The 22,862-nt window shown below is 38.8% G+C and overlaps 1 protein-coding gene across 6 annotated transcripts in view; it reads right to left on the minus strand.

The window, feature by feature from the left end:
- The window catches only part of LOC134215252 (uncharacterized), a 33,008-nt gene extending 12,669 nt beyond the window's left edge, over positions 1-20,339 (minus strand). For 4 of the 6 annotated variants that reach the window (XM_062694476.1, XM_062694473.1, XM_062694474.1 and 1 more), the window contains exons 1-2: positions 20,096-20,339; positions 87-656 (exon numbers count right to left, since the gene is read on the minus strand). In XM_062694476.1, coding sequence (XP_062550460.1) covers positions 87-656; positions 20,096-20,159 — 634 coding nt within the window. In that variant the 5' untranslated portion in view covers positions 20,160-20,339. The remainder of the gene's footprint in view (positions 1-86; positions 657-20,095) is intronic. The other 2 variants (XM_062694475.1, XM_062694472.1) reach the window with 1 other exon arrangement.
- Positions 20,340-22,862: the final 2,523 nt, after the last annotated feature.

Consider the following 22,862-nt stretch of genomic DNA (forward strand, 5'->3'; position numbering starts at 1 on the left):
CGTAGCATAACGCTCCATCCCATAAATAATGGCATCGCAAATTAAGCATGCACTAAAATAACAAAATTACGTTTGAAGCACCGTACCGTACAACTCACCAACACTGATGGATGGCGTGAAGCGTTCTTTATTGAAGGGAAAAGTGTGCGAACGCCTGGCCATGGTGGTTCGCAAGGCAGCAGCACGCTTCTGCCCCAGCTCACTGAAGTCCTCTCCGGTGGCTGCAGGAAGTAAGCTTGGCTCGTCGAGCAATGAATTGTCCCTCCGCTGCGCCAGAAATCGCATAATTGTTCCAAGATTTTCCTCCAGAGACCGATAACCGGCGACTTCGTGGTCCGGGTTGTCCAGCAATCCGACGAGCAGACTCTGCCAGTCAATGTCGTACACCGGTTCCGTTTGTGGAATCGTTTCTGGTGGGTTTGGTAGCGATGCATCAATTGCCGGGATAATTTGTCCCTGTCGTTGACTATGTCTTAATTTGGCGAGAAAATTCATTTCCGCTTGCCGCAAAACGCTTTTCTCCTGATTATCCGAGTCAGGTTCGTCGCCGTTGTTGAGCTCGCGGCTCGCTAAGACGGATGCCAAATTATTGTCCCCTGCCACGTTGCTATTAACGGAAACACTATTGTTTGCATCATAAAACTCACCGTCTGAAACTGAGAAGTAAAATAGAAGGGATGGCATGAATAATTGACGAATTGGCAATGTGAGTCTCCCTTAGCTTAGTACCAAAATAAAGGAGTGGTGTCTAAATGAAACGTTGAAAACAGATCAATTATCAATACTTTTCTCAACATACAATCCTTTTTTTAGATTGCCGATGCCGTGACAAAGCAACAACAAAAATTATAATTATCATGACTGCAAGAGATTATTTAGTATAATTGAAACAAGTCTACGTTTATCTATCGGCCGATTTCAAATAAATTTGGAACACACATTCTTTATCATAAAGGGACGACGATAGGGGGTTAGGGATGCTCTTTAGAAAATAGGGAGGGTATGAAGGGAGGAGTATTGTTTAGCAATCGATCAACTCAATATAAGTCTTGAACTGCATGACCGATTTGAACCAAATTTGTACTTGTCATAAGACGAGTTAATATAATCCCATTGAATTCCACCACTTAATTGTATCTTGACAGATACGTATTTCGACCTCAACAGTGAGGCCGTCTTCAGTGTCTCGTACTTGACTCGTACAAGACACTGAAGACGGCCTTACTGTTGAGGTCGAAATACGTATCAGTCAAGATACAATTAAGTGGTGGGATTCAATGGGATTGTATTAACTCGTCTTATGACAAGTGAAGACATTCCACTAAAAAGCTTAAAATAATTTTCTTAACCAAATTTGTATCAAATATTGTCTGTCCAAAGGAAACGATTTTAGTGAATGTGGGTAGGCCTTTTTTAAAGGGTGAGTGTGTGAGAGAGGGGTATTGTTTAGTTATCGATCAATTCAGAATAACTTCTGAACCCATTTACCGATGTTCACCAAATTTGGAACCCATATTCTCTGTCTAAGGAAGACGATATCAGACTGGGTAGGAGTGACATAGCTGAATGAGAGAGAGGGTATATTTATTAAACGAACAGTTTAGTAGGTATACCTTTTTATCGCATGGGTCAATTCAAACCAAATTTGTAAACACGCATTCTCTACCCAAAGGCAACTACTATAGAGAGGCTGGGAAGCACTTTTGGAATGCGAGAGGTTAGTGGGGTTTGGTATTGTTTAGAAAACGACTTAATTCAAAATTCTTCTTAGGGGCTGTCCACAAACCACGCAGACCAAAATTTCACATTTTCAAACCCCCCCTTCCCCTGGTAGACTTCCGTAGACTTTTCTGTAACCCTTCCCCCCTCCTTGAAGTCTACGTAGACTTTTCCAGATTTTACAAAATATCATAGGTGATTGAAAAAATATGGAAATTAACCAAGTTTTTAGCAATTCAGCTATTGAAATCCTTTTCAGTATGTAAAAATTACAATAAAATTCGAATTTCGAACATAACAAAATCAAACTAAACAAAATTCAACAAAGCAAAAATCAATTTAAAATGACATTAAATTTAATCCTCTGTCCACAGCTTCTGAAACCAAATCTCAAAGCCAATTAATTTAATTTCTGTTGAATTCGATTCCTCCTATACATGTGCTGGTTCAATTTTGTAGAAAACCGAAGAATTTTCAGAATTTTGAAAAATCTCGAATTGAAATTCCGGGAATGTCAAGTCTGGTGCTTTAACAAACTAAGCTACGAAGGACCTCCGTCGGCCTTCGCAACCTAGTGGCTACTGAACGAGTTAGAGATTACCAAATTGGACGCATAGTCAAATCACTCGCAATCCATTTGTCAAGCCACATGTGTGTAGTACACGTTCACATTAGAGGAGCGTGAGTATTTAGAACGTCTGGCGGCTACACACATTCTTCATCAGCAACTGTACTGATCAAGTGAGGTTGACCCGACCGACCGCATTGCGTAGGCAAGAGCACGCAATTCAGGTTCAGTTCAATCAAAGTGAATTGCCTATATTCCGGGGATTAAACCACCCGACTCGGACATTAATTTACAATGTTGTGAAAACTGATATGTGAATATGTACATTATGCGGGAGATATTGATTTGAAAAATGTATTGGAGGTAACCTAAAGTGACCAGAACTTTCATGGGCCAATCCGGGACAGCTTAACCTTACGCATTATAAATTTTGAAGGCATAACAACTTGTTACAAAAAGGATTATTTTTCTCTCAACCAAAACATCCAGTATGCTAACTATTCGATTTCATAGAAACATCGAAATCTTTAGATATTAAAAAAAATGAAATATAAATGTACACTAGGCAAACTGGTCATATGAGCATGATAAGGTTTTCTTTTGGATTTTCGACATAAGAAAACATGTTGATTTTCTATTTTTTGAAATGCATTTAATAAGACAAACTTATAAAATGCTTAGAGTATTATATTTAGAACAAAATTATTTACACCCATCGACGTTTCAAAAAATCATCTTGTTGGATAGCCGGGGAAGAGTCGTTCTTTTCAAAAGTCTTTCGGCTGAAAGCCATTTGGCCGAAGGCCAATAAACCAAAAGTCGTTTGGCCGGATAGATCAATTGGCTGAAAATGCCGTTTAAAAAGAGGGCCTGCCGCTGACGGAAGCATTGGCGATCTTACAACGTCGATTGGGGGGATTTTTTGCGAGCTTTGTTCTGTCTTCAACGTTCTGCAGTACCGACCTTGAAGATGACACCAAAAGTTTTAATATTTGAAACCATCGCATTAGGGAGACTACAAGATATAAAATAAACTTCTTGCAAATGATTTGCTTTGGTTAGAATCATCCTGCAGTAAAAGCCAATTCTAATTCCAAAGCTTAAGCTGACGGTATTGCACCTGCAGTACAAGTACACCACAGTAACTTATAAATGGAAGAGCACAACACAAGGTAGAATGTGAACGCTGAAACTTCTTCACGACGGAGGAAAACCTTTTCTGATGAAATGGGGACTCGACCGATCACCGATAAGTCTATATTTACAAATTGATTTTTCTTTTATAATACAAATTTGTCACTTCGGCATATTGGTCACCGTTTGATTCCCGGTGCTAATCGTATTCCTTATTTATTTTATTCATACACGGGGAACCAGTGGGTGAACCTATCGAATGTCCCTATCATAACCGGGAATTGTTTCTATACAGCTGATCAAATTAGAGTGTTGCGCCGACAGGGCCATTTGATCGAAATTTGCAGTTGGCCAATCATGTCATTTGGCCGAAAAAGTAGTTTGGCAGAAAGGGCCATTTGGTCGAAAATGTTGTTTCCCTTTCGGCCGTATATTCTCTTTGGCCAAATGACATTTTCGGCCGAACTGTTTAGGTCTAATCTCCGTTTCGGCCACATGGAATTTGGTTAGATGGTTTTCTGCCAAACGCGATATCCAACCAAGTGGCATTTGGAGAAATGGCTTTTGGTTGAATGACTTTCGATCAAACAACAACTTTCACTCATTTGATCAGTCCTATGAAAATCGTATCAGCCATTTCTTTTAGGGGTCGTTCAATAATGATGTCACAGGTTTTGGGGGGGGGGGGGGGCTAAGCTTATGTGACAATACATATACTAGGTATACAAAAAAGCGTGACAGAGGGTGAAGGGGGTCCAGAAATCTCAAAAAGTAGTGCACGTCATATTTGAATCGCTCCTAGTGTATAGTATAATGTGTACTATGAGGAGAGGGTTCGATGTCCGCTCCAGTCGTGAAATAAGTGATAAGCAAAACATTCTGCACTGGTCTGCTTTTTCTGAGATCTTTACAGAAATAACGATGCTCCAAATGTTACACATTTTCAGTATTCAGTTTACCAGTTTTTGGAGCTAACTCAAGTCATTTCGAGATCATTATTATTATTATAGAGTTTTGGCACTTCCTCATCAAGCGTGCTGGCAATCTGAATGTCAAAGGAGATTAGGCTCTGTCGCCGGTTGACATAAAATCCTAATAAACATTTGAGACGAATGTATTTGTTATGGTGGTTCAGGAACCTTCTTACGATGCTGCATGTTTCAAGAACCACTGTTTTTCGGATGCTATGGAGGCAGCGCCGTAGCGTGTGGTTGGCCTGGTTGGCCCCCGCCAAGGGCGCCTGGCCTAAGGGGGGCGCCAAAATCCAGATTTCTGCTATAGGAAATGATGAAAAATTATTCAAAAATTCACTGGTTCAAAGTGATACAAATTTAACCTTTTATTACGATTTTCTCGGGGACTACATACATAAACAATCATTTGACGTATTTCCGGAAGGCCCTGTTCCGTCAATGACTTATGCAAGTTGTTACCGAATGGTATCACTTTGTGTATGGTGTTGGAATGCAGGAAAATAATTTGTCAAGTTAGTGTCTAATCGTAACTTTAAAGCGGGCAAAGTGGGTGGCAAACTTGGTGGCAAATGAATACGGTTATCAAAAATATGTGCTCCAGAGTCTTCGATGAAGAAAGGAATAAAGCGATACTAAGAACCTACAGCCAACTCGCATCTTTGAAGTTTATTCCATTCCTCGTGAAACTCGGAATTTGATGATAAGTGGTAAATCAGCCCAAATAGTCAGTCCGATAGTTTGACGTTCGGGAACGAACTAAGTGGGAATCCAGCTACGTGCATGTGTGGTGGTTGCGCCTTTTCGACGCCTCTTACCAACTGTAGGTGTTATTACCTCGAGAACGCCATCTTGCAAATCGGCGTCCTGTTGCTGGTAGTTTTCCGCGTGCCTAAGTGCACCTCCGGAGCGAGGAATTACCATTTGGCTGGCCAACGTTTGGTTATTCGTTTCCGGGGTTGACAACTGTTGGCCCCAGTTCTGCGAGACGACTTCCGTGGACCAAAGCTATCCGGTCGGCAGACGACTTCCAGTGAGCGGTGCGTAGTGAAGAAGCCGATCGTCCCCGTGCTTGGCAAGACATGCCAAGTAAGAATCACCGAGGTTGCTAACATTTTGCCCAGAGGTGCCGGGACTTCTCGTATTCCTGAGGGTACTTTCTCGCCCGGACCGACGGGCGGTACCACGCCACGAACGCCATTTTGTCATACGGAGTCCTGATAACGACAGCTATTATTCGTCCCAGCTTTTCTCACGTATCGTGCCAACTAACGCCGTGTTATCGGCTACATCAATGGATAAAAATTCCGGAATTTACCTCGGCCATAAGATCGTCGAGAAGCAACACCTCGTGGACGCCGCCGGGTCATTAGACGACCATCTGGTTAACGATCATCAAGCTACACGTCACGCCAGTGCCTAACGCCATCTGCGATAGTGCCACTGCTAACTGACCAAGCCATTGCCACTGTAGCTCATCGCCGCCCATACCGCTGAATAAATCATAAAGGTAAAGTGTAAAGAATAAAGTCCTTGGGACCTGGGAGAAAGGAGGTATGTTGCGCCCACCCCGGAAGCTGCCGTTGGTCAGACATTTCAATGTAGCAGAACGTCGGCATGCTCCCCTTGATGGAAAAGAAAGTGGAGGGACAAGGAAGGAACAGGAAATGCAAATGGAAAGGAGCATGAAACAAGCATCTGGGGAAGGAGCCCCAGATAAGGACTTCAATAAGCCAAAGGCGAAGCGTAAATCAAATACATATAGTTTTTGTTCGCGACTTAAAAATGCAAACCGTTATCTAATACTAGATGTATGGAAGTACTGATAAGAAATTTGTGTGAATTTGAGATAAAATCGCTCATTTTCTGCTGTAAAACTATGCGATCGCATTTGATCCAGTCTAATCTTTATAAACTGGTAAAGCTTTTAGCGGGAAAGAGTATTTGAAATGATGGTATGCTGAATATGAGAATATGCATCGAGGGATTTCAGTAACGACGGCTAAATTAGATTAGAAATTTATTGGTTCATCCAAAACAAACAGTGCCACCAAACTACCGTCAGACCCACTCCAAAAACTCATATACCTTGATCTGAATAGGGCCTGTTGGTTATTCTGGCCATCGATCAACCCACTCCGGAATTGTTTTGTTCTTGATACGACTTGGACCAATCGCTATTCTCACAATCAACCAATTCACTCCAAATTTGAAGTTCATTGAAAGATCAGTAGTTTTTGCAAACCAAGCCACTCCGAAATTGAATTTTTCGTCATCGAAAGGGCTAATGGCGATTCCGATGGTCATCCACTTCATATAAGGGTTCGTCTTGATGTGACTAGGTTCGATAGCAATCAAAATCGAATAGCAAACAAAAATTGAGAGCTATTTTATTTTCCTAATTAAATAATTTTTTTGTCGTGAATCCACACACTACTGGATCTATTTTTTTACTTGCATTAGTTTATTAAATCTTTCAGAAAATCGTTAAACTTCAGCGGATTTCTAGAAATGTTCTGGTCTTTTAATAACCCTTACTTTCTACCTATTGGAACATATGCAGGTTATAGAGGCTTTAGGAATTCATAAAGCAAAAATTCATTAGACCCTCCCCGCAAAAAAAAATTGGATCTCCCTGCTCATAGCACGTTTTTTAACATCTGAGAAAGGGGCGCCTAATACAGGTTTCGCCAATGGCGCTGTGAGTCCACGCTACGGCTCTGTATGGAGGCTATCCAGCTCTCCTAAGGATCTCAGAAGAGATTTCGGAACGATTCCGGTAGCGGATATAACAACCGGAACTATACGCACGTCCTCCAGGTACCACATCTGCTTCAACTCCTCCGCCAAGTCGTGGTACTTCGTTATCTTGGTGGAGAATGTTGTTTGGACATTATGGTCTAGCGGTACAGCTATGGCGATGAGGGTTACCCGCTTCATCCTTTGGTCGTAGACCACAATATCGGGCCGATCGGCACGAATGAGGACATCCGTTATGATCTCGCGATCCCAGTACAGCTTCACGAAACTATTTTCCAGAACCGGGACAGACACATATTTGTAGTAGGCGACAAACTGGTTAACTAAGTTGTACTTTAAAGCAAGCTGTTGGTGCACAACTTTGGCTACTTCGTTGTGGCGACCGAGATATGCTGAATCAGCTAAGGCTGAACACCCGGACACGATATGTTCGATCGTCTCTCCTACTGAACTGCACTTTCTGCAGCGGTCCTCCACGTTTTCGTGCAATATATAGTGCCGATAGTTCTTCGTCGCAATTACCCGCTCCTGGATGGCTACCATGAATCCTTCTGTTTTTGAGAAGAGTTCACCCCGCACCAGCCACGTATTCGACGCCGCTTTGAAGATATATTCCAGCTCCAGTTGATGAGGGTAGGGACGTTCCGATACTTCCGATATATCGGAATATCGATATTTTGGTTTCGATATTCGATATTTTTGAATCGATATTTAGCTTTCAATATATCGGTCATATCGATATTTTTGCTTTCGATATCGATATATTGTATCAGAACATAGTAACACAAAAATAACAATTGTATTGTATTTTGTGAAGAAAAAATACTTCTTTCAAAATTGATCTGAAATGCGGTATTTTTATTGAGTTCGCTATTAGAGGATTTTTCTCGGTAGAACGGATGAAGTGAGGTGTGCGCACAAATAGTTTTGGCAACTCGACGCTTTGCATTGACGCACCGTTGTGCAACATTTGTCAGGCCGCTGATCCTTAAATCCTTTTGCGAATGCAATTATCTATTTGGCGTGTTCCCATGATAAATTAGATAAAATAACTTTAGAAATTAGGAAGAGATTTGTGGAAATGGGAGTTAAAAGTATTGGAAAACATATGAAAATTTCCTTCAAAATAATGCCCCGAAGGAATTAAAGAGAATTTCCTGAAAATATTTCTAGGGGTTTCCTGATGACAATTTTGATTTTTTTTTTCTGATGGAACTTTTTGCGATAATTTTGAAGAATGCCTGTGAAAAACGAGGAGAATTTCCTGACGAAATCCAAGAGAATTCCATGTAAAACAAAAACATAATTTCTCGAATATTTTAATGGATTTTCTTGTGAAAATTCTGAATTTTATTTAAGAATTAAATTTAAACTTTAAAAAACTTCCTTGGAAATTCTGAAGAGAGAATTTAATATTGTCAAAAATCAGAATAACCCGAGGAGAAATACAGAAAAAAATTCAGCAAATTTCTCGAAACTTCAGTTGATTTTTTTCTAGCGAACGGAAAATAGTGAGGTCAGTGAGGTGCCGTAAACGCCGTCTCTACCGGGTAAACGGGTCTACCGGGTCTACCGATGATTGTTGGACTGGCACACTCTAGAAGCAGATTGGATTAAGGTGAAGGTGGGTTGAGTACCAAAACAAAGCTTTGAAAGTATTGGTACAATAAAAACTGTCATATACTGTAGTAGTATTGGTGTCGTATTTATTAAAAACAAAGAATATTAGTAGGGTGGTTCAAAAAACTACCCAGCTCCACCACGCTCACTCGATTCCGTCCCATGCTCCGTCCTCCGTCCTCCAAAAACCGATTTGAACAAAAACTGGTTGAACACTAGCCGGCTCAAGTTTGTATGAAAACTAGTATGAGAAACTGAACCTTTCATTACACTGGCTACAGCGCCTCCCCTCCAAACGCTGGCGAAAAGAGAACCCACATAGTTTAAAGCTACATTCCGGAGACATAGTTTAAAGCTACATTCCGGAGTTTGAAGCTACACTGAACGAAAACCGCACCGCAGGAAATATCCATTGATTATGTAACGCAAAAAATAATCCCAATTATCATGCTAAAGATTCGCAACCTCGATTGAAATCGACTCCCAACCATTGAAACGACCATTCAATGTCCATTGTCTATGGAATTAAAGCTCTTGAATACTTCATCCAGTCATATGGTCTGCCCCCTCGCCAGCGCCCAATGACGGATTGCCACAATCAAAATAATGTAAAATTCAACCTCGCCATATCAACTGTAATACAAACCTGAAACGACCTGTGCACGGTAAGCCTCTAGTCAAACCAACCCAAACCATCGGATGACATCCAAATTATGAATCATAATCGACTGAGCGCGGCGGAGCAAAATAATTTTTTGAACCACCCTATGTATTAGTTTGCTGCTGCCGCTGCCGGTGTTTACTTTCGCTCCGCGGTCAGTTTTTAATCGTTTTTTCGGGCAAAAATAGCAGTTTATATTAAGTTTTCGGTTCAAACGAGTGACTGATTTCAAAAAGTGATGTTTAATTTGCATTCTATCAACATTTCGGGCTGCTCATGTGCGAAGAAGTGAGTAAAAACTTGATTTTTCTATGCCCTTTGAGAAGAAGTGAAGTGCAGTGATAAGCCCACGGAATCGCGAACGGCTATTAAATTGGCACGAAACTGCTGATTTACTATAAAATTCGAGCCGGAATTCATAGAACTCTGTGAAGAAACATGTTCATTATCACGGGAAGTGAAAAAATATGCTGTGAACAGGTTAGTAATTTGAATATTATACTTTTGTTCGATGCATTCGAATGTTGGTGGGAGAGGAGTGCGGGAGGTGTGGGGTTGACCCGTGGAAGGTCCGGTGCCATATTGACTGCCATCGTGGTACTCTTCCAACTATGTCCTTAAGTAACAGAAAAAAGTCATCTTCTTCTTCTTCTTCTATATACATAAAAAAGGAATTTCTGTCTGTCTGAACCTTATAGACTCCGAAACTACTGAACCGATCGGCGTAAAAATTTATATGCAGAGGTTTTTGGGGTCGGGGAAGGTTCTTAAGATGGTTCGAGACCCCTCCCTCCTTTGGAAAGGGGGGCTCCCATACAAATGAAACCGAAATTTCTGCATAACTCGAGAACTAATCAATTTTAGGCGAAACGAAGTTCGTCGGGTCTGCTTTTAATAATTATTGTTAATTGGTAATACGATAATACGATTGTGAGTGAATAAATACATCAAATATATTTTAAATATTTTCATTTTTGAAATAATTATTTAATTTTCCGATATATCGATATTTTCATTCCAATATATCGGTGATATCGATACTTTGATTCGATTATCGTATCGAATCAAATATCGATATTTTGAAGTATCGGAACGTCCCTAGATGGGGGTGCGACCCATGCAACTCCTTCTGCTTCCACGATGCGATCATCTCGTCGACAGATTTGATGTCGCAATTCAGCTGATAGTCCTGCGCCAGATGCAGGGCACTGAATCCGTGGTTAGCTTCACACACAGCGCGATAGATTTCGTGGCGGTTCTGGCTTTCCACGAAGTATCTTCGCAACTGCTGGATCTGGGAAACACATAGTGTTTGTATATCGGTGACGCCTCTTCCTCCTACTGTACGTGGCAGGGTGACTCTCTCAATGGACGATTTTGGATGGCGCATGCGATGCTTAGTGAACGCCACTCGTACTGCTCGTTCACCACCCCGAAACTGTATGTCAACAGCAAGGGGGGCACAGCAAACGTGTTTATCGCCTTCACCTTGTTACCGGCCGACAAGATGCTCTTTCAAAATACCGTTGACACGATGCAAGAACTTTTCCTGTAGCTCTTTCTTGATCGTCGTATGGCGAATTCCTTTCAGTTGCAGGAAACCTAGGAACTTGTACGTTTCGCCTTCAACCATGTTTCGAATCTCCTCCTGTTCGTTGACGCGGAAATTGTCCCCCGGAAATTGTGACCCCGGTGTAGATGTATGGATCGACATTTATCGATATCAAACTCCATCCGGATGTCGTTGCTGAATACCGTTACAAGCCGCAGAAATTGGTGCAGATTCTCCAAAGATTCCGCAAACAGCTTCAAGTCGTCCATAAAGAAGGTGTGGGTAATGTTTGTACTCCTTTCCCCACTCTTCAAGTGATAGCCATAGTTGTGTTGGTTGAGTGCTCTGCTAAGAGGGTTTATGGCAAGGCAAAACCATAGAGGACTAAAGGATCGCCTTGGAATATGCCCCTCCTATTATTATTATTATTATTTATTTTAACAAAAATTTAGGAAGAGGGAAAAGCCCAAAAGAGTGTCATCACGGAGAGTGTCATGACCAGAATATCTACAGATATTTTAGTTCCCGTAGATTATACAAATTCCTTATATTTCCGCATTCCCAAGACCATCCAGGTTATTCAAATGCTTCAGTTTCCAAATATTTTTGCGTAATCCAGAGTCTGAAAAATCAACTTAACTTTTGTCGATCCTTTAGAATCCCTAGATTTTGTTATACTTACGGAAACTGGCTAGATTGTTAAAAATAATCAATTTAATTGTTCGAATCTGTCAAAGATTTTCTAGATATCCTATTTTTTCTTTTATGGATTTCACGAGTTTTCTAGACTTAACAGATTCGCCGTAGAATCCGGGACGCTTTCCGGGATGCCTGGCGATGCGCTACAAGAAGGCCGAATCCGGGACTGTCCCGCATAATCCGGGACGTCTGGTCACTTTAAGGTAACCACTTTCCCTTCGATGGGACTCGAATCCACGACCCTACATGTTCCAAAGAATGTGTTTTGGGAATCCCAAAAACTTTTTCTTGGATATTCCAAAATGCTTCCTTGGTGAATTCTAAAGAATTTTCCGAAGTACGACATAATTTCCCGTGAATATTCTAAAGAATCATTTGTAGTTTCCAAAAAAGTTCCTACCGAAAATCATAAGATATTCCAGTAGAATCTGCAATAAAACCCAAGTGGAAATTTTGAAGAAAATTGGAAAGGCATTATAAAGTACTTTGGACAATTTTCCTCCTGAACACAGAAACATTTCCTGGTGAAATCCATAATAGTATATTTAAGTCGTAGACTATTACTATTACAGTGATATTCATTTATTTTTTCTGGAGACATTTATGAGACTTCCCGATACACATATCCCAGAATATGACATTTCCCTGAATGAGACAGGCCATTAACATAACACTATTTGACTTAAGGTCATTCGACATGAAGGGCATTTGAGATTATTATGAACAGCATCAGAAAAATCATTCATAGAAAGCATGCATTTGCAATGATAATTGTTACCCTTCATCGGAATCATTTTCCCAGAGAGGAGCAATGATTATTGTGTTTCCTTCTGGATAGTTTCTTTAATAGTAGGCATTTGCCCGGAAAAGGCGATGGTGGGTGTCATCCCTTCTTGCGTCGGCCCGGAATAAGGCATCAGTGGATGTTTTTCCTTCTTTAGAAAAATACGTTTGCCCGGAATAAGGCTATTCAAACCCACGATCCCTTCTTCAAAATCAGTCAATGTTTCCAAAAGTCTTATTTTAATCAAATGATGAAGTATCAATAAGTAAACACAATTACCCTGTTGACCAATTGGTTTTATCATGTGAAAAAACTGCGAATCAAACTGGCAATTCCGAGCAAGGCCGGGTACATAAAGCTAGTAATAAATAAAAACCATATAGAGTTGCATCGAGTTTCATACTCCGAAGAAAGCTCGCGTAGATTTTTTGGATGTTGTATTACTTTTGTTTGCCTGCTATTTCACCATAGAACTGCTTATGAACATTTAAATGGAATAGTACAAACTCGACTTATGACAAGTAAAAACATTCTATTGAAAGCTCAGATTAATTTTCTTATCAACATACTCAGTTATTACAATACCATACGCATAACAAATTATTATTCGTTTGGCATTGAAATGCCTAACCACGTTATGCACAAGGTAGTTTGCATATATTTTTTTGGTATTATACCTCTTATGCAAGCCAAGTTCATACCAACTTCTGTGATCGAGGTCGTCGCTTCTGCTCGGGCAGTAAACTATCAGTGCATATTTAAGACTCATATGGGCGTAAGCAGTGCGAATCCGTACCTGTAGGTGCATTTGAAAAGACTGTAAAGGTGTTCGGCCGTACGGCACACTATTTTTTGTACACACTTATGCAGCCTACACACGGTCAAGCAGTTTGACGAACATTAACTCCACCCCTCGTTTAGTCAAGCATCGACCATGTTCTGCAAACCGCGATACGGACACTCAATTTATTCGACCAACAATATCACACTCACACACGAACGACCGACGCGCCTACTTGAACACCAATCATATTCCGTGTAGGTATGGCAGGAAATCGAAAATTTGTTTTCAATAAAATGAAATATCTGCGCATGATAGTACATCCATGCGTGCATGATGTGCACTACTAATGACATATTTCAAATTGTGTGCTCAATCGCGCGGTCCGGTTTGGTGGTGGCCGGACAGTAAAAAATATATGGGGGTTTGTGAGACTTCACTACAAACGCTCAAACATGTTCGGCGAACTTTGACTCCGCCCCGACAGGTCAAACCAAAATGGTTGTTCGAAGAACAACACGATCAAACAAAGCAGCAAACGAAGCATTTTCTTGAAGCGGAGTCACTGTTGGTCCAACGTGTTTGAGTGTGTGTATATTACATTAGATAGCCGGAAAGAAATTTTTGCATTTGAGAAAAGCTTCTTAGTTGTCGACTGATCGTGACAAAGCGGCATGGTTTAATGATAATTAAAGGAACACACCGAAATTCTTGTTACTGAACAAATTCTCCAACTTGAAACAGTATAACAGATATAACTAAATCCCTTTTTAGCGTATTATTCTTGATATTCTAGAAGCAAGACAAGAATATGGTTAGGGCTTTGATGCATGGCCAAATAACAGCATTCCTGTTATGATTTATCCTGTTACGATCCAGTTATATTTTTTTACGAAACTCGGTTATTCTTTTAAAGAAATTTCGTCATAACTTTACCGAGATCTCGGTGTGTATGCGAATCTAATCCAAAAGAAAATTCATGAGATATTTATGTATCGGATTTTAACTTCTTTTCCAAAAAAATATAGGGAAACTGTTCCGTTTTCCATCTCACTGAATATATATTTATCTCATCGCAAAACAGAAAAAAATACAGCACCAATCACGTTACTTATTTTTGCCAACATACGTGCTCAGTGCTGAAAAAAATCTTAAAAATAAGAAACAAAGCAAAGTTAAAACACCTGTCTAGCGTACTGAGGGTCGTAGGTTTGAGTCCCATCGAAGGGAAAGTGGTTACCTCCAATACATTTTTCAAATCAATATCTTCCACATAATGTACATATTCACATATGAGTTTTCACAACATTGTAAACTGATTCGGATAGTTTCGCTTTGTTCTCGTTCATTTTATGTTGGCGACCATATTTTTTCGCACAGCTGTGTAAAACAAATTGAAATGCATTATCAGAACCGGTGCCCCCGCAATTGGGGCTTTTTAAAAGAAATTTATAATGGGGTAGGGCCTCCGAATCAGTTTATTATCGTAACAGCTTCCAAAAAACGTTTCTCACGGTATGCTACTTATCGATAGTGTATAAAGACATGAGAGGTAAGAGATTTTTCATTCTCCTTTGGATTCAAAGCTTGGCCAAACTTCTTTTCAAAAACAAAATATTTTTTTTTACATGTGGTTGTTGTTGTAGAAGGATGTTATCGATCATTTAGTAATCTGCGTTCGATCATTTAGTAGTTTCTCAATAACTCGTTCCAGAGGCCTAATTTAAAAATGTGGTGGACTTTAAGTGCGAAGGTTTTTCTTCAACTCTCCTTAACAGGTTGATGTTCGAATTCCACTATTAAAGGAGTTTCGGTGCTAGTTGCTATACTTATACTAAATGATATCAAAATACGCAATCATTTAGTCTTACTGATACTAGCGCTATAGCTCCGTTATTAGTGAAATTCAAACAACGAACTGTTAGGCAGAGTTATAGATAAACCATAGCACTAGAGTGACTAGAAGTCCACCATACAACACACATTTAAATTTAACCTCTGGAATGAGTTATTGGCAAATTACTAAATGATCGAAGGCAGATTACTAAATGATCGATAACATCCTTGGTTGTAGTACCTATTGATATATCTTTTAAACTGATCCATTTTTAATGAGCCGGATTTGATGCAACTTGGAGTAGGTCAAGGCGTGCACTGATCAATTAGTTTGCTAAGAAAATTATTTTGAGCTTTGCACCAAGTCGACGGGGAATTCCAATGCGTTATTGGTAGTTTGAAATGGGGTACTACGTTCCGGAGTTGTTAGAAAACAAAATTGCCTTTTTTTACCGGCAATAAATTGGGAATTTTATAAACGGATGCAGACATAACTATTAATGAGAACAGAGAGACTACCCCTTCAATGTAATATTTGGGTACCGTAATCCGGGGGAACCAGGGGAACATTGATCACCGGGGTAACTTTTCAACATTTTCAACATTACGGTACTTTTCTCATTACATTACTTTCCACGATGCACGAAAGGCATAATCACCATACCACGTGATTTATCTCAATATAATTTTTGTATGAAGTAAAGAGGGCTAGTAGAGATATCATTGATATTGATAAATAAAACAAATTAAACCATAAAATTTAATCCAAAATGAAAATAGCAGTACACTTAATTGAAATTCCTAAACGAGCTCTCAAAAATTGCGCAAAGTAAATTAATTTCAAGAATTAGTATGAGAGAACTCTTTATTTTCTTTATATTTGCTTCAATCTTCAAACGTTGAGTTATAGAATAATTTGTGGTCATTTGCACGCCTAGAATAGGTCTTTTAAGCAGCAAATAAAATTTCGATGAAGAATTAGAAATTTTCCATAAAAAATAGGAAATTGCCAATAACAGGGCTGGTAGCGATAAATGCCGTTCAAAATAGTGACTTAGTGACTAACGATGACGAAAAAAGTGACCAAATAGTGACTTTCAGAAGCAGAAAAAGTGACCAAATAGTGACTTTTGTATGAGCTGAGGTGCATTCGTATTGTCACTGTGTAACTCGTAGTAGATCGGAAACTAGGGATATCATGTTTTTTTCAAATCCTTATTAGAATGCTATCAGAAATCAAGAAAAGACAAAAATTACAAAAGCATGAGGATTACTACTGCTGGCCGTGTGCATTTTCACCGTAACTAGGGATAGGATGGATCTTAGCAGGGGACAACCGACTTGGCGACACAATCATAAATACCACGAAGTTGGATATTGAGGAAGATATAAGTTGGGACTATGGGACGATTTTGCTCCACAGTGCTCTTCTGATTCTTTACCATATTCTGAGTGTCCTCTGAAAATTTGAGCTCATTTGGATTAAAACTGATTTAGCACAAGCCGTTTCAAGTTTGCATGCAAATTAGTATGGGAGATTTATTTTTTCATTATACTGTTAATGACGCTTCCCCATTTTGCCCAGGTTAAAAAAAAAAACTATATAGCTAAAAGGAATACTCAACAGCTTTCATCCAACGAAAACCGCATGTTGATTAACCGCCCCAATAATTAGTAATCGATTTTAAGACAGGTTGCGAATCTTTAGTCACGATCGTAAAATTTTCTTTGAGGGCATCACTGAAATGTGCAGTGCAACATAGTAGCCTGAATTTGTGTGTGCTATCTTTCGCGCCACGAGCAGCAATGTTGCCTGTTGATGAGTTATGCAATTAGCTCCAGAAAACCACGGTGTACATTAAATTCGATTACTAATTATTGGAACGATTAATTGAGATGCGGTTTTCACTGAGTGAAAGCTGCTGAGTATTCCTTTTAGCTATGTAGGTTTTCTTTTAACATGCACTTGATAAAGAAGCGTCATTAACAGTATAATGAAAAAATAAATTTCCCCGTACTAATTTGCATGCAAACTTGAAACGGCTTGTGCTAAATCAGTTTTAATCCAAATGAGCTCAAATTTTCAGGGGACACTCAGAACATGGTAAAGAATCAGATGAGCACTGTGGAGCAAAATCGATTTTTTGAACCACCCTATTGGGACATCCAGAGGCTAGCAATATGGCCATAGTAAACCTTATTCCGTAAGACACCACGTAATGGTATTTACCCAGCGTCACGGGTAAATCAAGTTCTACAGCATTGTGGTAATGAAGTTTAACATGAGCTCGAAGTTTTTCGTGAAACTGCAGTTTGTGTATGAAAAAGGCAGAATGAAATATAACAAATTTTACGCTGTCTTTTACTACCGTTCAAAAAATATTGTCTCGTCAAAATATATTCCCAAAAGTTTCACCATATATAAATTATTCAGCTGCAAGACAGTGTGAAAGAGTGCTAGAACGAAGCCCAATCCAAAAGGCTTTCGTTTATTTTTATGTAGTTAGACGTGTGAACATTCGTTTTGGCACGTTGAAAAATTAGCACGATTCGTCGGTAAAAAAGCAATACAATGATCTAATCAATTACTAGACAGAGAATTATTTGGAATCACAAAGCTTATGAATCTTTATTAAGACGAATTGTTTAAAAAAACTTCTTAAAAACTTTTAATTCTTTATAAAAATTATGATGACATGTTTAAAATAGGATTTTTAATTTTTAATCATTTTTAATCGTAACAAATTCAAATACATACATAGTCCATTTGCCATTTGTTTTTTCAAGACCCTGATCTCGGTTATATTAAAAACATTAACCAGAACTCATATATAACATGAATTTTACCACACCTAAGTTTCCTAAATTTCAAGTTTCGTAAAATGTGATCCAAAATCTTGAATTTGATGCAAAAATTGCTTTGGAAAACTCTGATTTTTTTTCAGAAATTTCAGCGGAAGTTGTTTTTTTGTGGAAAGCCTTGTGGAAATTTCTAGGATTTTTTTTTCAGAAATTGTGCGGAAAATGTGAAGATTTTTTTTTAGAAATTGTGCGAAAAAATCTTGTGAAATCTTTCTCCAGGAGTTCAAACGGAAATTCCAACAGAAATCCGAAGGGGAATTTCAGCACAAAAACTTCCGGAAATTCTTTCATACCAGAAATTCAAGGCAGAATATTTTGTAGACATTCCTGCTGTCTTTCAGGAATTTCCGCGGGAACTGCACGTAAATTATTGTAAAAACTTCTCCGCGAATCCTTGAAAAAAAAAACTTCTTCAAATACAAGCGGATTTTTTCATGAATTCCGGTAGAAATCTTTTTGGGAATTCCTGTAGATATTGTTTGGTGAATTCCTAAGTAAAACCTTCCAAAAATTATTTACCAAATTTAAGGCGGAATTTTACACAAAGATTTTGCGGTCAGCGCTACGATCCCGAAGTCCCGACTTCTAATGTGATGCTACGCCGACAATATCATGCTGTGTGGTTCGTCGTGAGTCATGCTGTTTGGTTCGTCGTTGGGTAAGCATAGACATCCACGAAATCCACGTAGTCGTAACAATCCTGCGCTTTATAAACGGAGTTGCCTAAACGTCAGCCCAAGATTTGCTGTGTGGTCTGCATACAGGCCTTTTGATCCCGAAGTCCATGGTTCGAACCCACTCTGCTTTCATAAGACGGCCTTGGAGCAATTTCTCAAACTTTATATTTTTTGCTAACAGATTTACATTTGATTTGGTTGATGATATTGGTAGGTACTTAAACTTTCGTTTGCAACACATGTTATCTCCGGTTGAATTATGCGTTTCACACGATGAAGAAATAAACCCGAAAACGTGTCAAAAACCTTTGAAACTGTTGCATGTATTGTCATGTCCATTATATATCCTACAAAATGATTTTTATTTTGAACTTTTTTTTGCAAACGGTGGTGCGAAAATAGTGACTTTAGTGACCATTTTTCGAAAAATAGTGACTTTAGTGACTTTTGGATGCAAATAGTGACTTTTTAGTGACTAGGCTCAAAATAGTGACCAAGTCATTAAAAAGTGACTTGCTACCAGCCCTGCAATAAAGAAATCAGGGTATGAGCAATAAATAAATATAAAATTTCCACAAATAATGCAAAAGTTCCACAAGCAATAAGGAATTTTCCACAAAACGAAAAAACAGCTCTTTTAAAAGCAAAAATAGCAGAAGAAAATTCTATAAAAATGTTCCACGGAAAAAATACAAAATTTCCATAAATAAATCAATATTAGCAATAAACAATTTAAAAAATCCACAAAACAATGTTTCTACCATAAAAAAAATAATCAAGAGCAAAAAAATTACATAAAAAATATAAAAATCAATAAATCTGATGAAATTGTGGAAAAAAATATTTTGTGGATGATTTTGTAATTGTTTATAAGACAATGATATTGTCTAATATTGATTTATTTATGGAAATTTTGTATTTTTTTCGCAGAAAATTTTGACTTCTTTATGAAAAAATCTGCAATTTTTTTTTTGTTTTGCGGAATTTTTTTAATTGTTTATGGAAATTTTGCATTGTTTGTGGAAATTTTGAATTTATTTATGGCTTATACCCTTTCTTTATTGGTAATTTCGTATTTTTGGGGAAAATTTCTAATTTTTTTGGGGAGTTTTTATTTTAGTCGGTCACGGTAGTTGTTTTATCACGGCAAAGAATGTCCGAAACAGAATAAAGTTAGAATGGTCTCTAACAGGAAAAAAATAAATAGAACTTGGGAATTAATTTGTGGAGTGTTAACTACAGGAAAGTTATTCTCTTAGTATTGAAAAATAAACCGTCATTCTAAAATAAAGATTTTTAAGAACCACGTCGTTTTCTTGAGCGTTTCATGTAGGTTTTATGAAACGAATTGATGATCAAATTTGATTATGAAAGTCCAGCTCGCCTGAACCGCTTTATAAATAATTGCCTTATTTGCGCATCACCTATTTCACTTTAAAAAAATATTCAATTATTGGTTAAGTTCATGTACCGTTGGAGTAAATTAATAACACCAGTATCCAAATTGTCTTGACTTCCATTTTAGTGCGGTTCATTGGGGTCCAAACCGTGGAAAACAGCCACCTGTTCCTTCTATTGCATTACTATTCACTCACTACAGTCAACCTTCTGCCACAAGTTCCACCTTAAGTATTAAGAACTCTAATTGACACTATTCAGTTCATCCAGATTACTAAACCACTGGCAACACTAGAAGACATGCTTTCACCTGTTGATCTACCACCATTCGACTAGATCGGATGCAAACTGCCCAGTGCATTTTATAGGAAATCCATTGCGTACCGAGGAGCGCCAAACAGTCATGCGCCAAATTCGTGCCGTTGAAGCTTTCTCCATCAAATTCGAATCCATCAGAGAGCTTTTCATTCATATCCACAAGGTGGAAGGCGCCGAAAGATGTATGCAGAAACAGTAGTGGCAACCACCCCCATGAAACGGCTGTCATCCACGAACAACTCGCCTGAAGCCAAAAACATGGTGCTGCAACATGGTGCTGGATGTAAACATTGCCGGTTAAGCAATAAACACACGAAGTTAGAACAGTCGGATGCGCAAGCGGCGTAAGCGGCATGTGTTGCATTGTTAAATTATATTCAACGAGATGTATTGCATTGTTGCGTGATTTTCGACGTGATTAATTGGCGCTTTGATGTTGCATGAAGAAGAAGAGGAAGAAGCAGAAATATGATAATCAAAAATATTCGCACGGGAAAACATACGAAGAAATTTTTGAAGCAATTTAATTTAAAACGGTAAACAGTACGGGATTGGACTTTCCTTATACTGTGCATTAAGTATGATATCAAATTGAAATTGAAATATTGTGTTTATTGTGCAGTAGAAAACAAGTCTAAACTCGTACTGCTTACCGTTTATAACTAAATTGCTTCTAGAATTTTAAAGAGAGTTTCAAAAATTTCTTCGTATGTTTTCCCGTGCGAATAATTTTGATTATCATATTTCTGCTTCTCCCTTTTCATGCAACATCAAAGTGCCAATCGCCAATGCTCTCGCGGCGGTATGAACGGAGCTTAAAATAGGAAAAGCAACACTAGCGCCACCCAACCGGTAGACGGCTTCAAGAACTACATCTCATTTCAGGGGGGTGGTGGCAACATGCTTGAATATCCTCCTGCTGCATGCGTAGGTGCGTTGTGTCTGCATATACTCCAACAGGGAAACATTGTCAGTAATCATTGATTAAGCTTAATTAAACATTGGTGTCGGTTCGCTTTTCATTACATGAATCTTGTAGATATGTAGGGAGTAATGAGAAAGTAATATTTCCACAGAAGTCGGGCTGCTAGTTAGAATCCTGACCCAAATTCTAGATTCATCTAAAAAAGGATTCACGCTTCGATTGTGGGCTTTCGCATTCTTTCGCTTAATACCTAGGTAGGTATTTGTCGTTCAGTTTATTAAGTAGTGTTACACGCGATAATCTAGAAGTCGATAAGAAGCAAAAATACTACATCCTTTTTATCGATAAACCGACTAATATCATCATCAACTTTAAATAAAGCTATGAACTACGTCTAGATCTGAATTCAAACTGAAGGGCTCAGTAGATTAATCCTCTTACATATTCTTGAGTTGAACATTTCAAAATTACTTCAAATGCTTTGGAGAGCGCACATAGTAAATTAGAAATCCAGATTAATTCACCTAGCGGTGATGGAGCTTTTCTCATGTGTTATAAAACTGGCCAATTTTCAATAGGAAACAATGGGAAAGGATTCCGCGTCGAATGCAACCTGTTGCGAGTTGCGGTTAAAGACAAATGCCAAAAAAGAGTTAGAAATTTTTTACGCGTCCGTTTTTGGTTTGAAACTTCTCGAATCTGAGCAACGGACATTTATTATCAACTCTATCGTCTGTCGAAAATGAGAATGTGTTTACGGATGAATCCGTAAAAACAGTGTTGTCCTACACTCAAGGCAAAAAATTCTGCTCTTTAATTTTACACCATCTAAAAGTTTTATAGTCTCAACTAATTAAGTTCAACTAATAGAAGGATATTTGAATTTTCTAAATGTCATGGCATACTGTCAAAAAAATGCACTCCAGAGCCACAGGAGCACGCGCGCTGAAAATACACTCCAGTGAAAACACTCCAGTGTATTTTCAGTGCGCGCGCTCCTGTGGCTCTGGAGTGCATTTTTTTGACAGTTGGCCATGACATTTAGAAAATTCAAATATCCTTGTATTAGCTGAACTTACTTTGTTGAGACTATAAAATCGTTTAGATGGAGTAAAATCAAAGAGCAGATTTTTTTTGCCCTGAGTGTAGGACAACACTGCGTACAAACAAACTTATCGCCCTTTTTGTAGTTGGAACACACGACATCCATTCCTGCGGCCAAAATTCTTCCTCATAAATTTGAGCTTATCGCCGATCATCACGCCCAGATGCTTTAATGCTCTCACGGATTTAATTGTGCAGGTCGCTACCTTTATCTTGGCTTCCTGCAACCCATGGCGCTTATGTACAACCACGAATTCGTCTTTGATGCGCTAATCGCATATAAAGCTTTAAGTTCAACTTCATCCAGAGTGTTGCCAGTAACCGTCTGTTTTCACGAGAGATTTAAATGTAATATTCCGCCATACATAATATTCCACAGTACCTGTCCGAGGATAGATCCCTGTGGAACACCTGCTGACACCTCAATCGACTGCTGGCCAGCATGGGGGTCATACAACAAGATCCTATTCTGAAAATAGGTTTTCAGAAACCT

The sequence above is a fragment of the Armigeres subalbatus genome, chromosome 2 (genome assembly GCF_024139115.2).
Source record: "Armigeres subalbatus isolate Guangzhou_Male chromosome 2, GZ_Asu_2, whole genome shotgun sequence".
NCBI lineage: Eukaryota > Metazoa > Arthropoda > Insecta > Diptera > Culicidae > Armigeres > Armigeres subalbatus.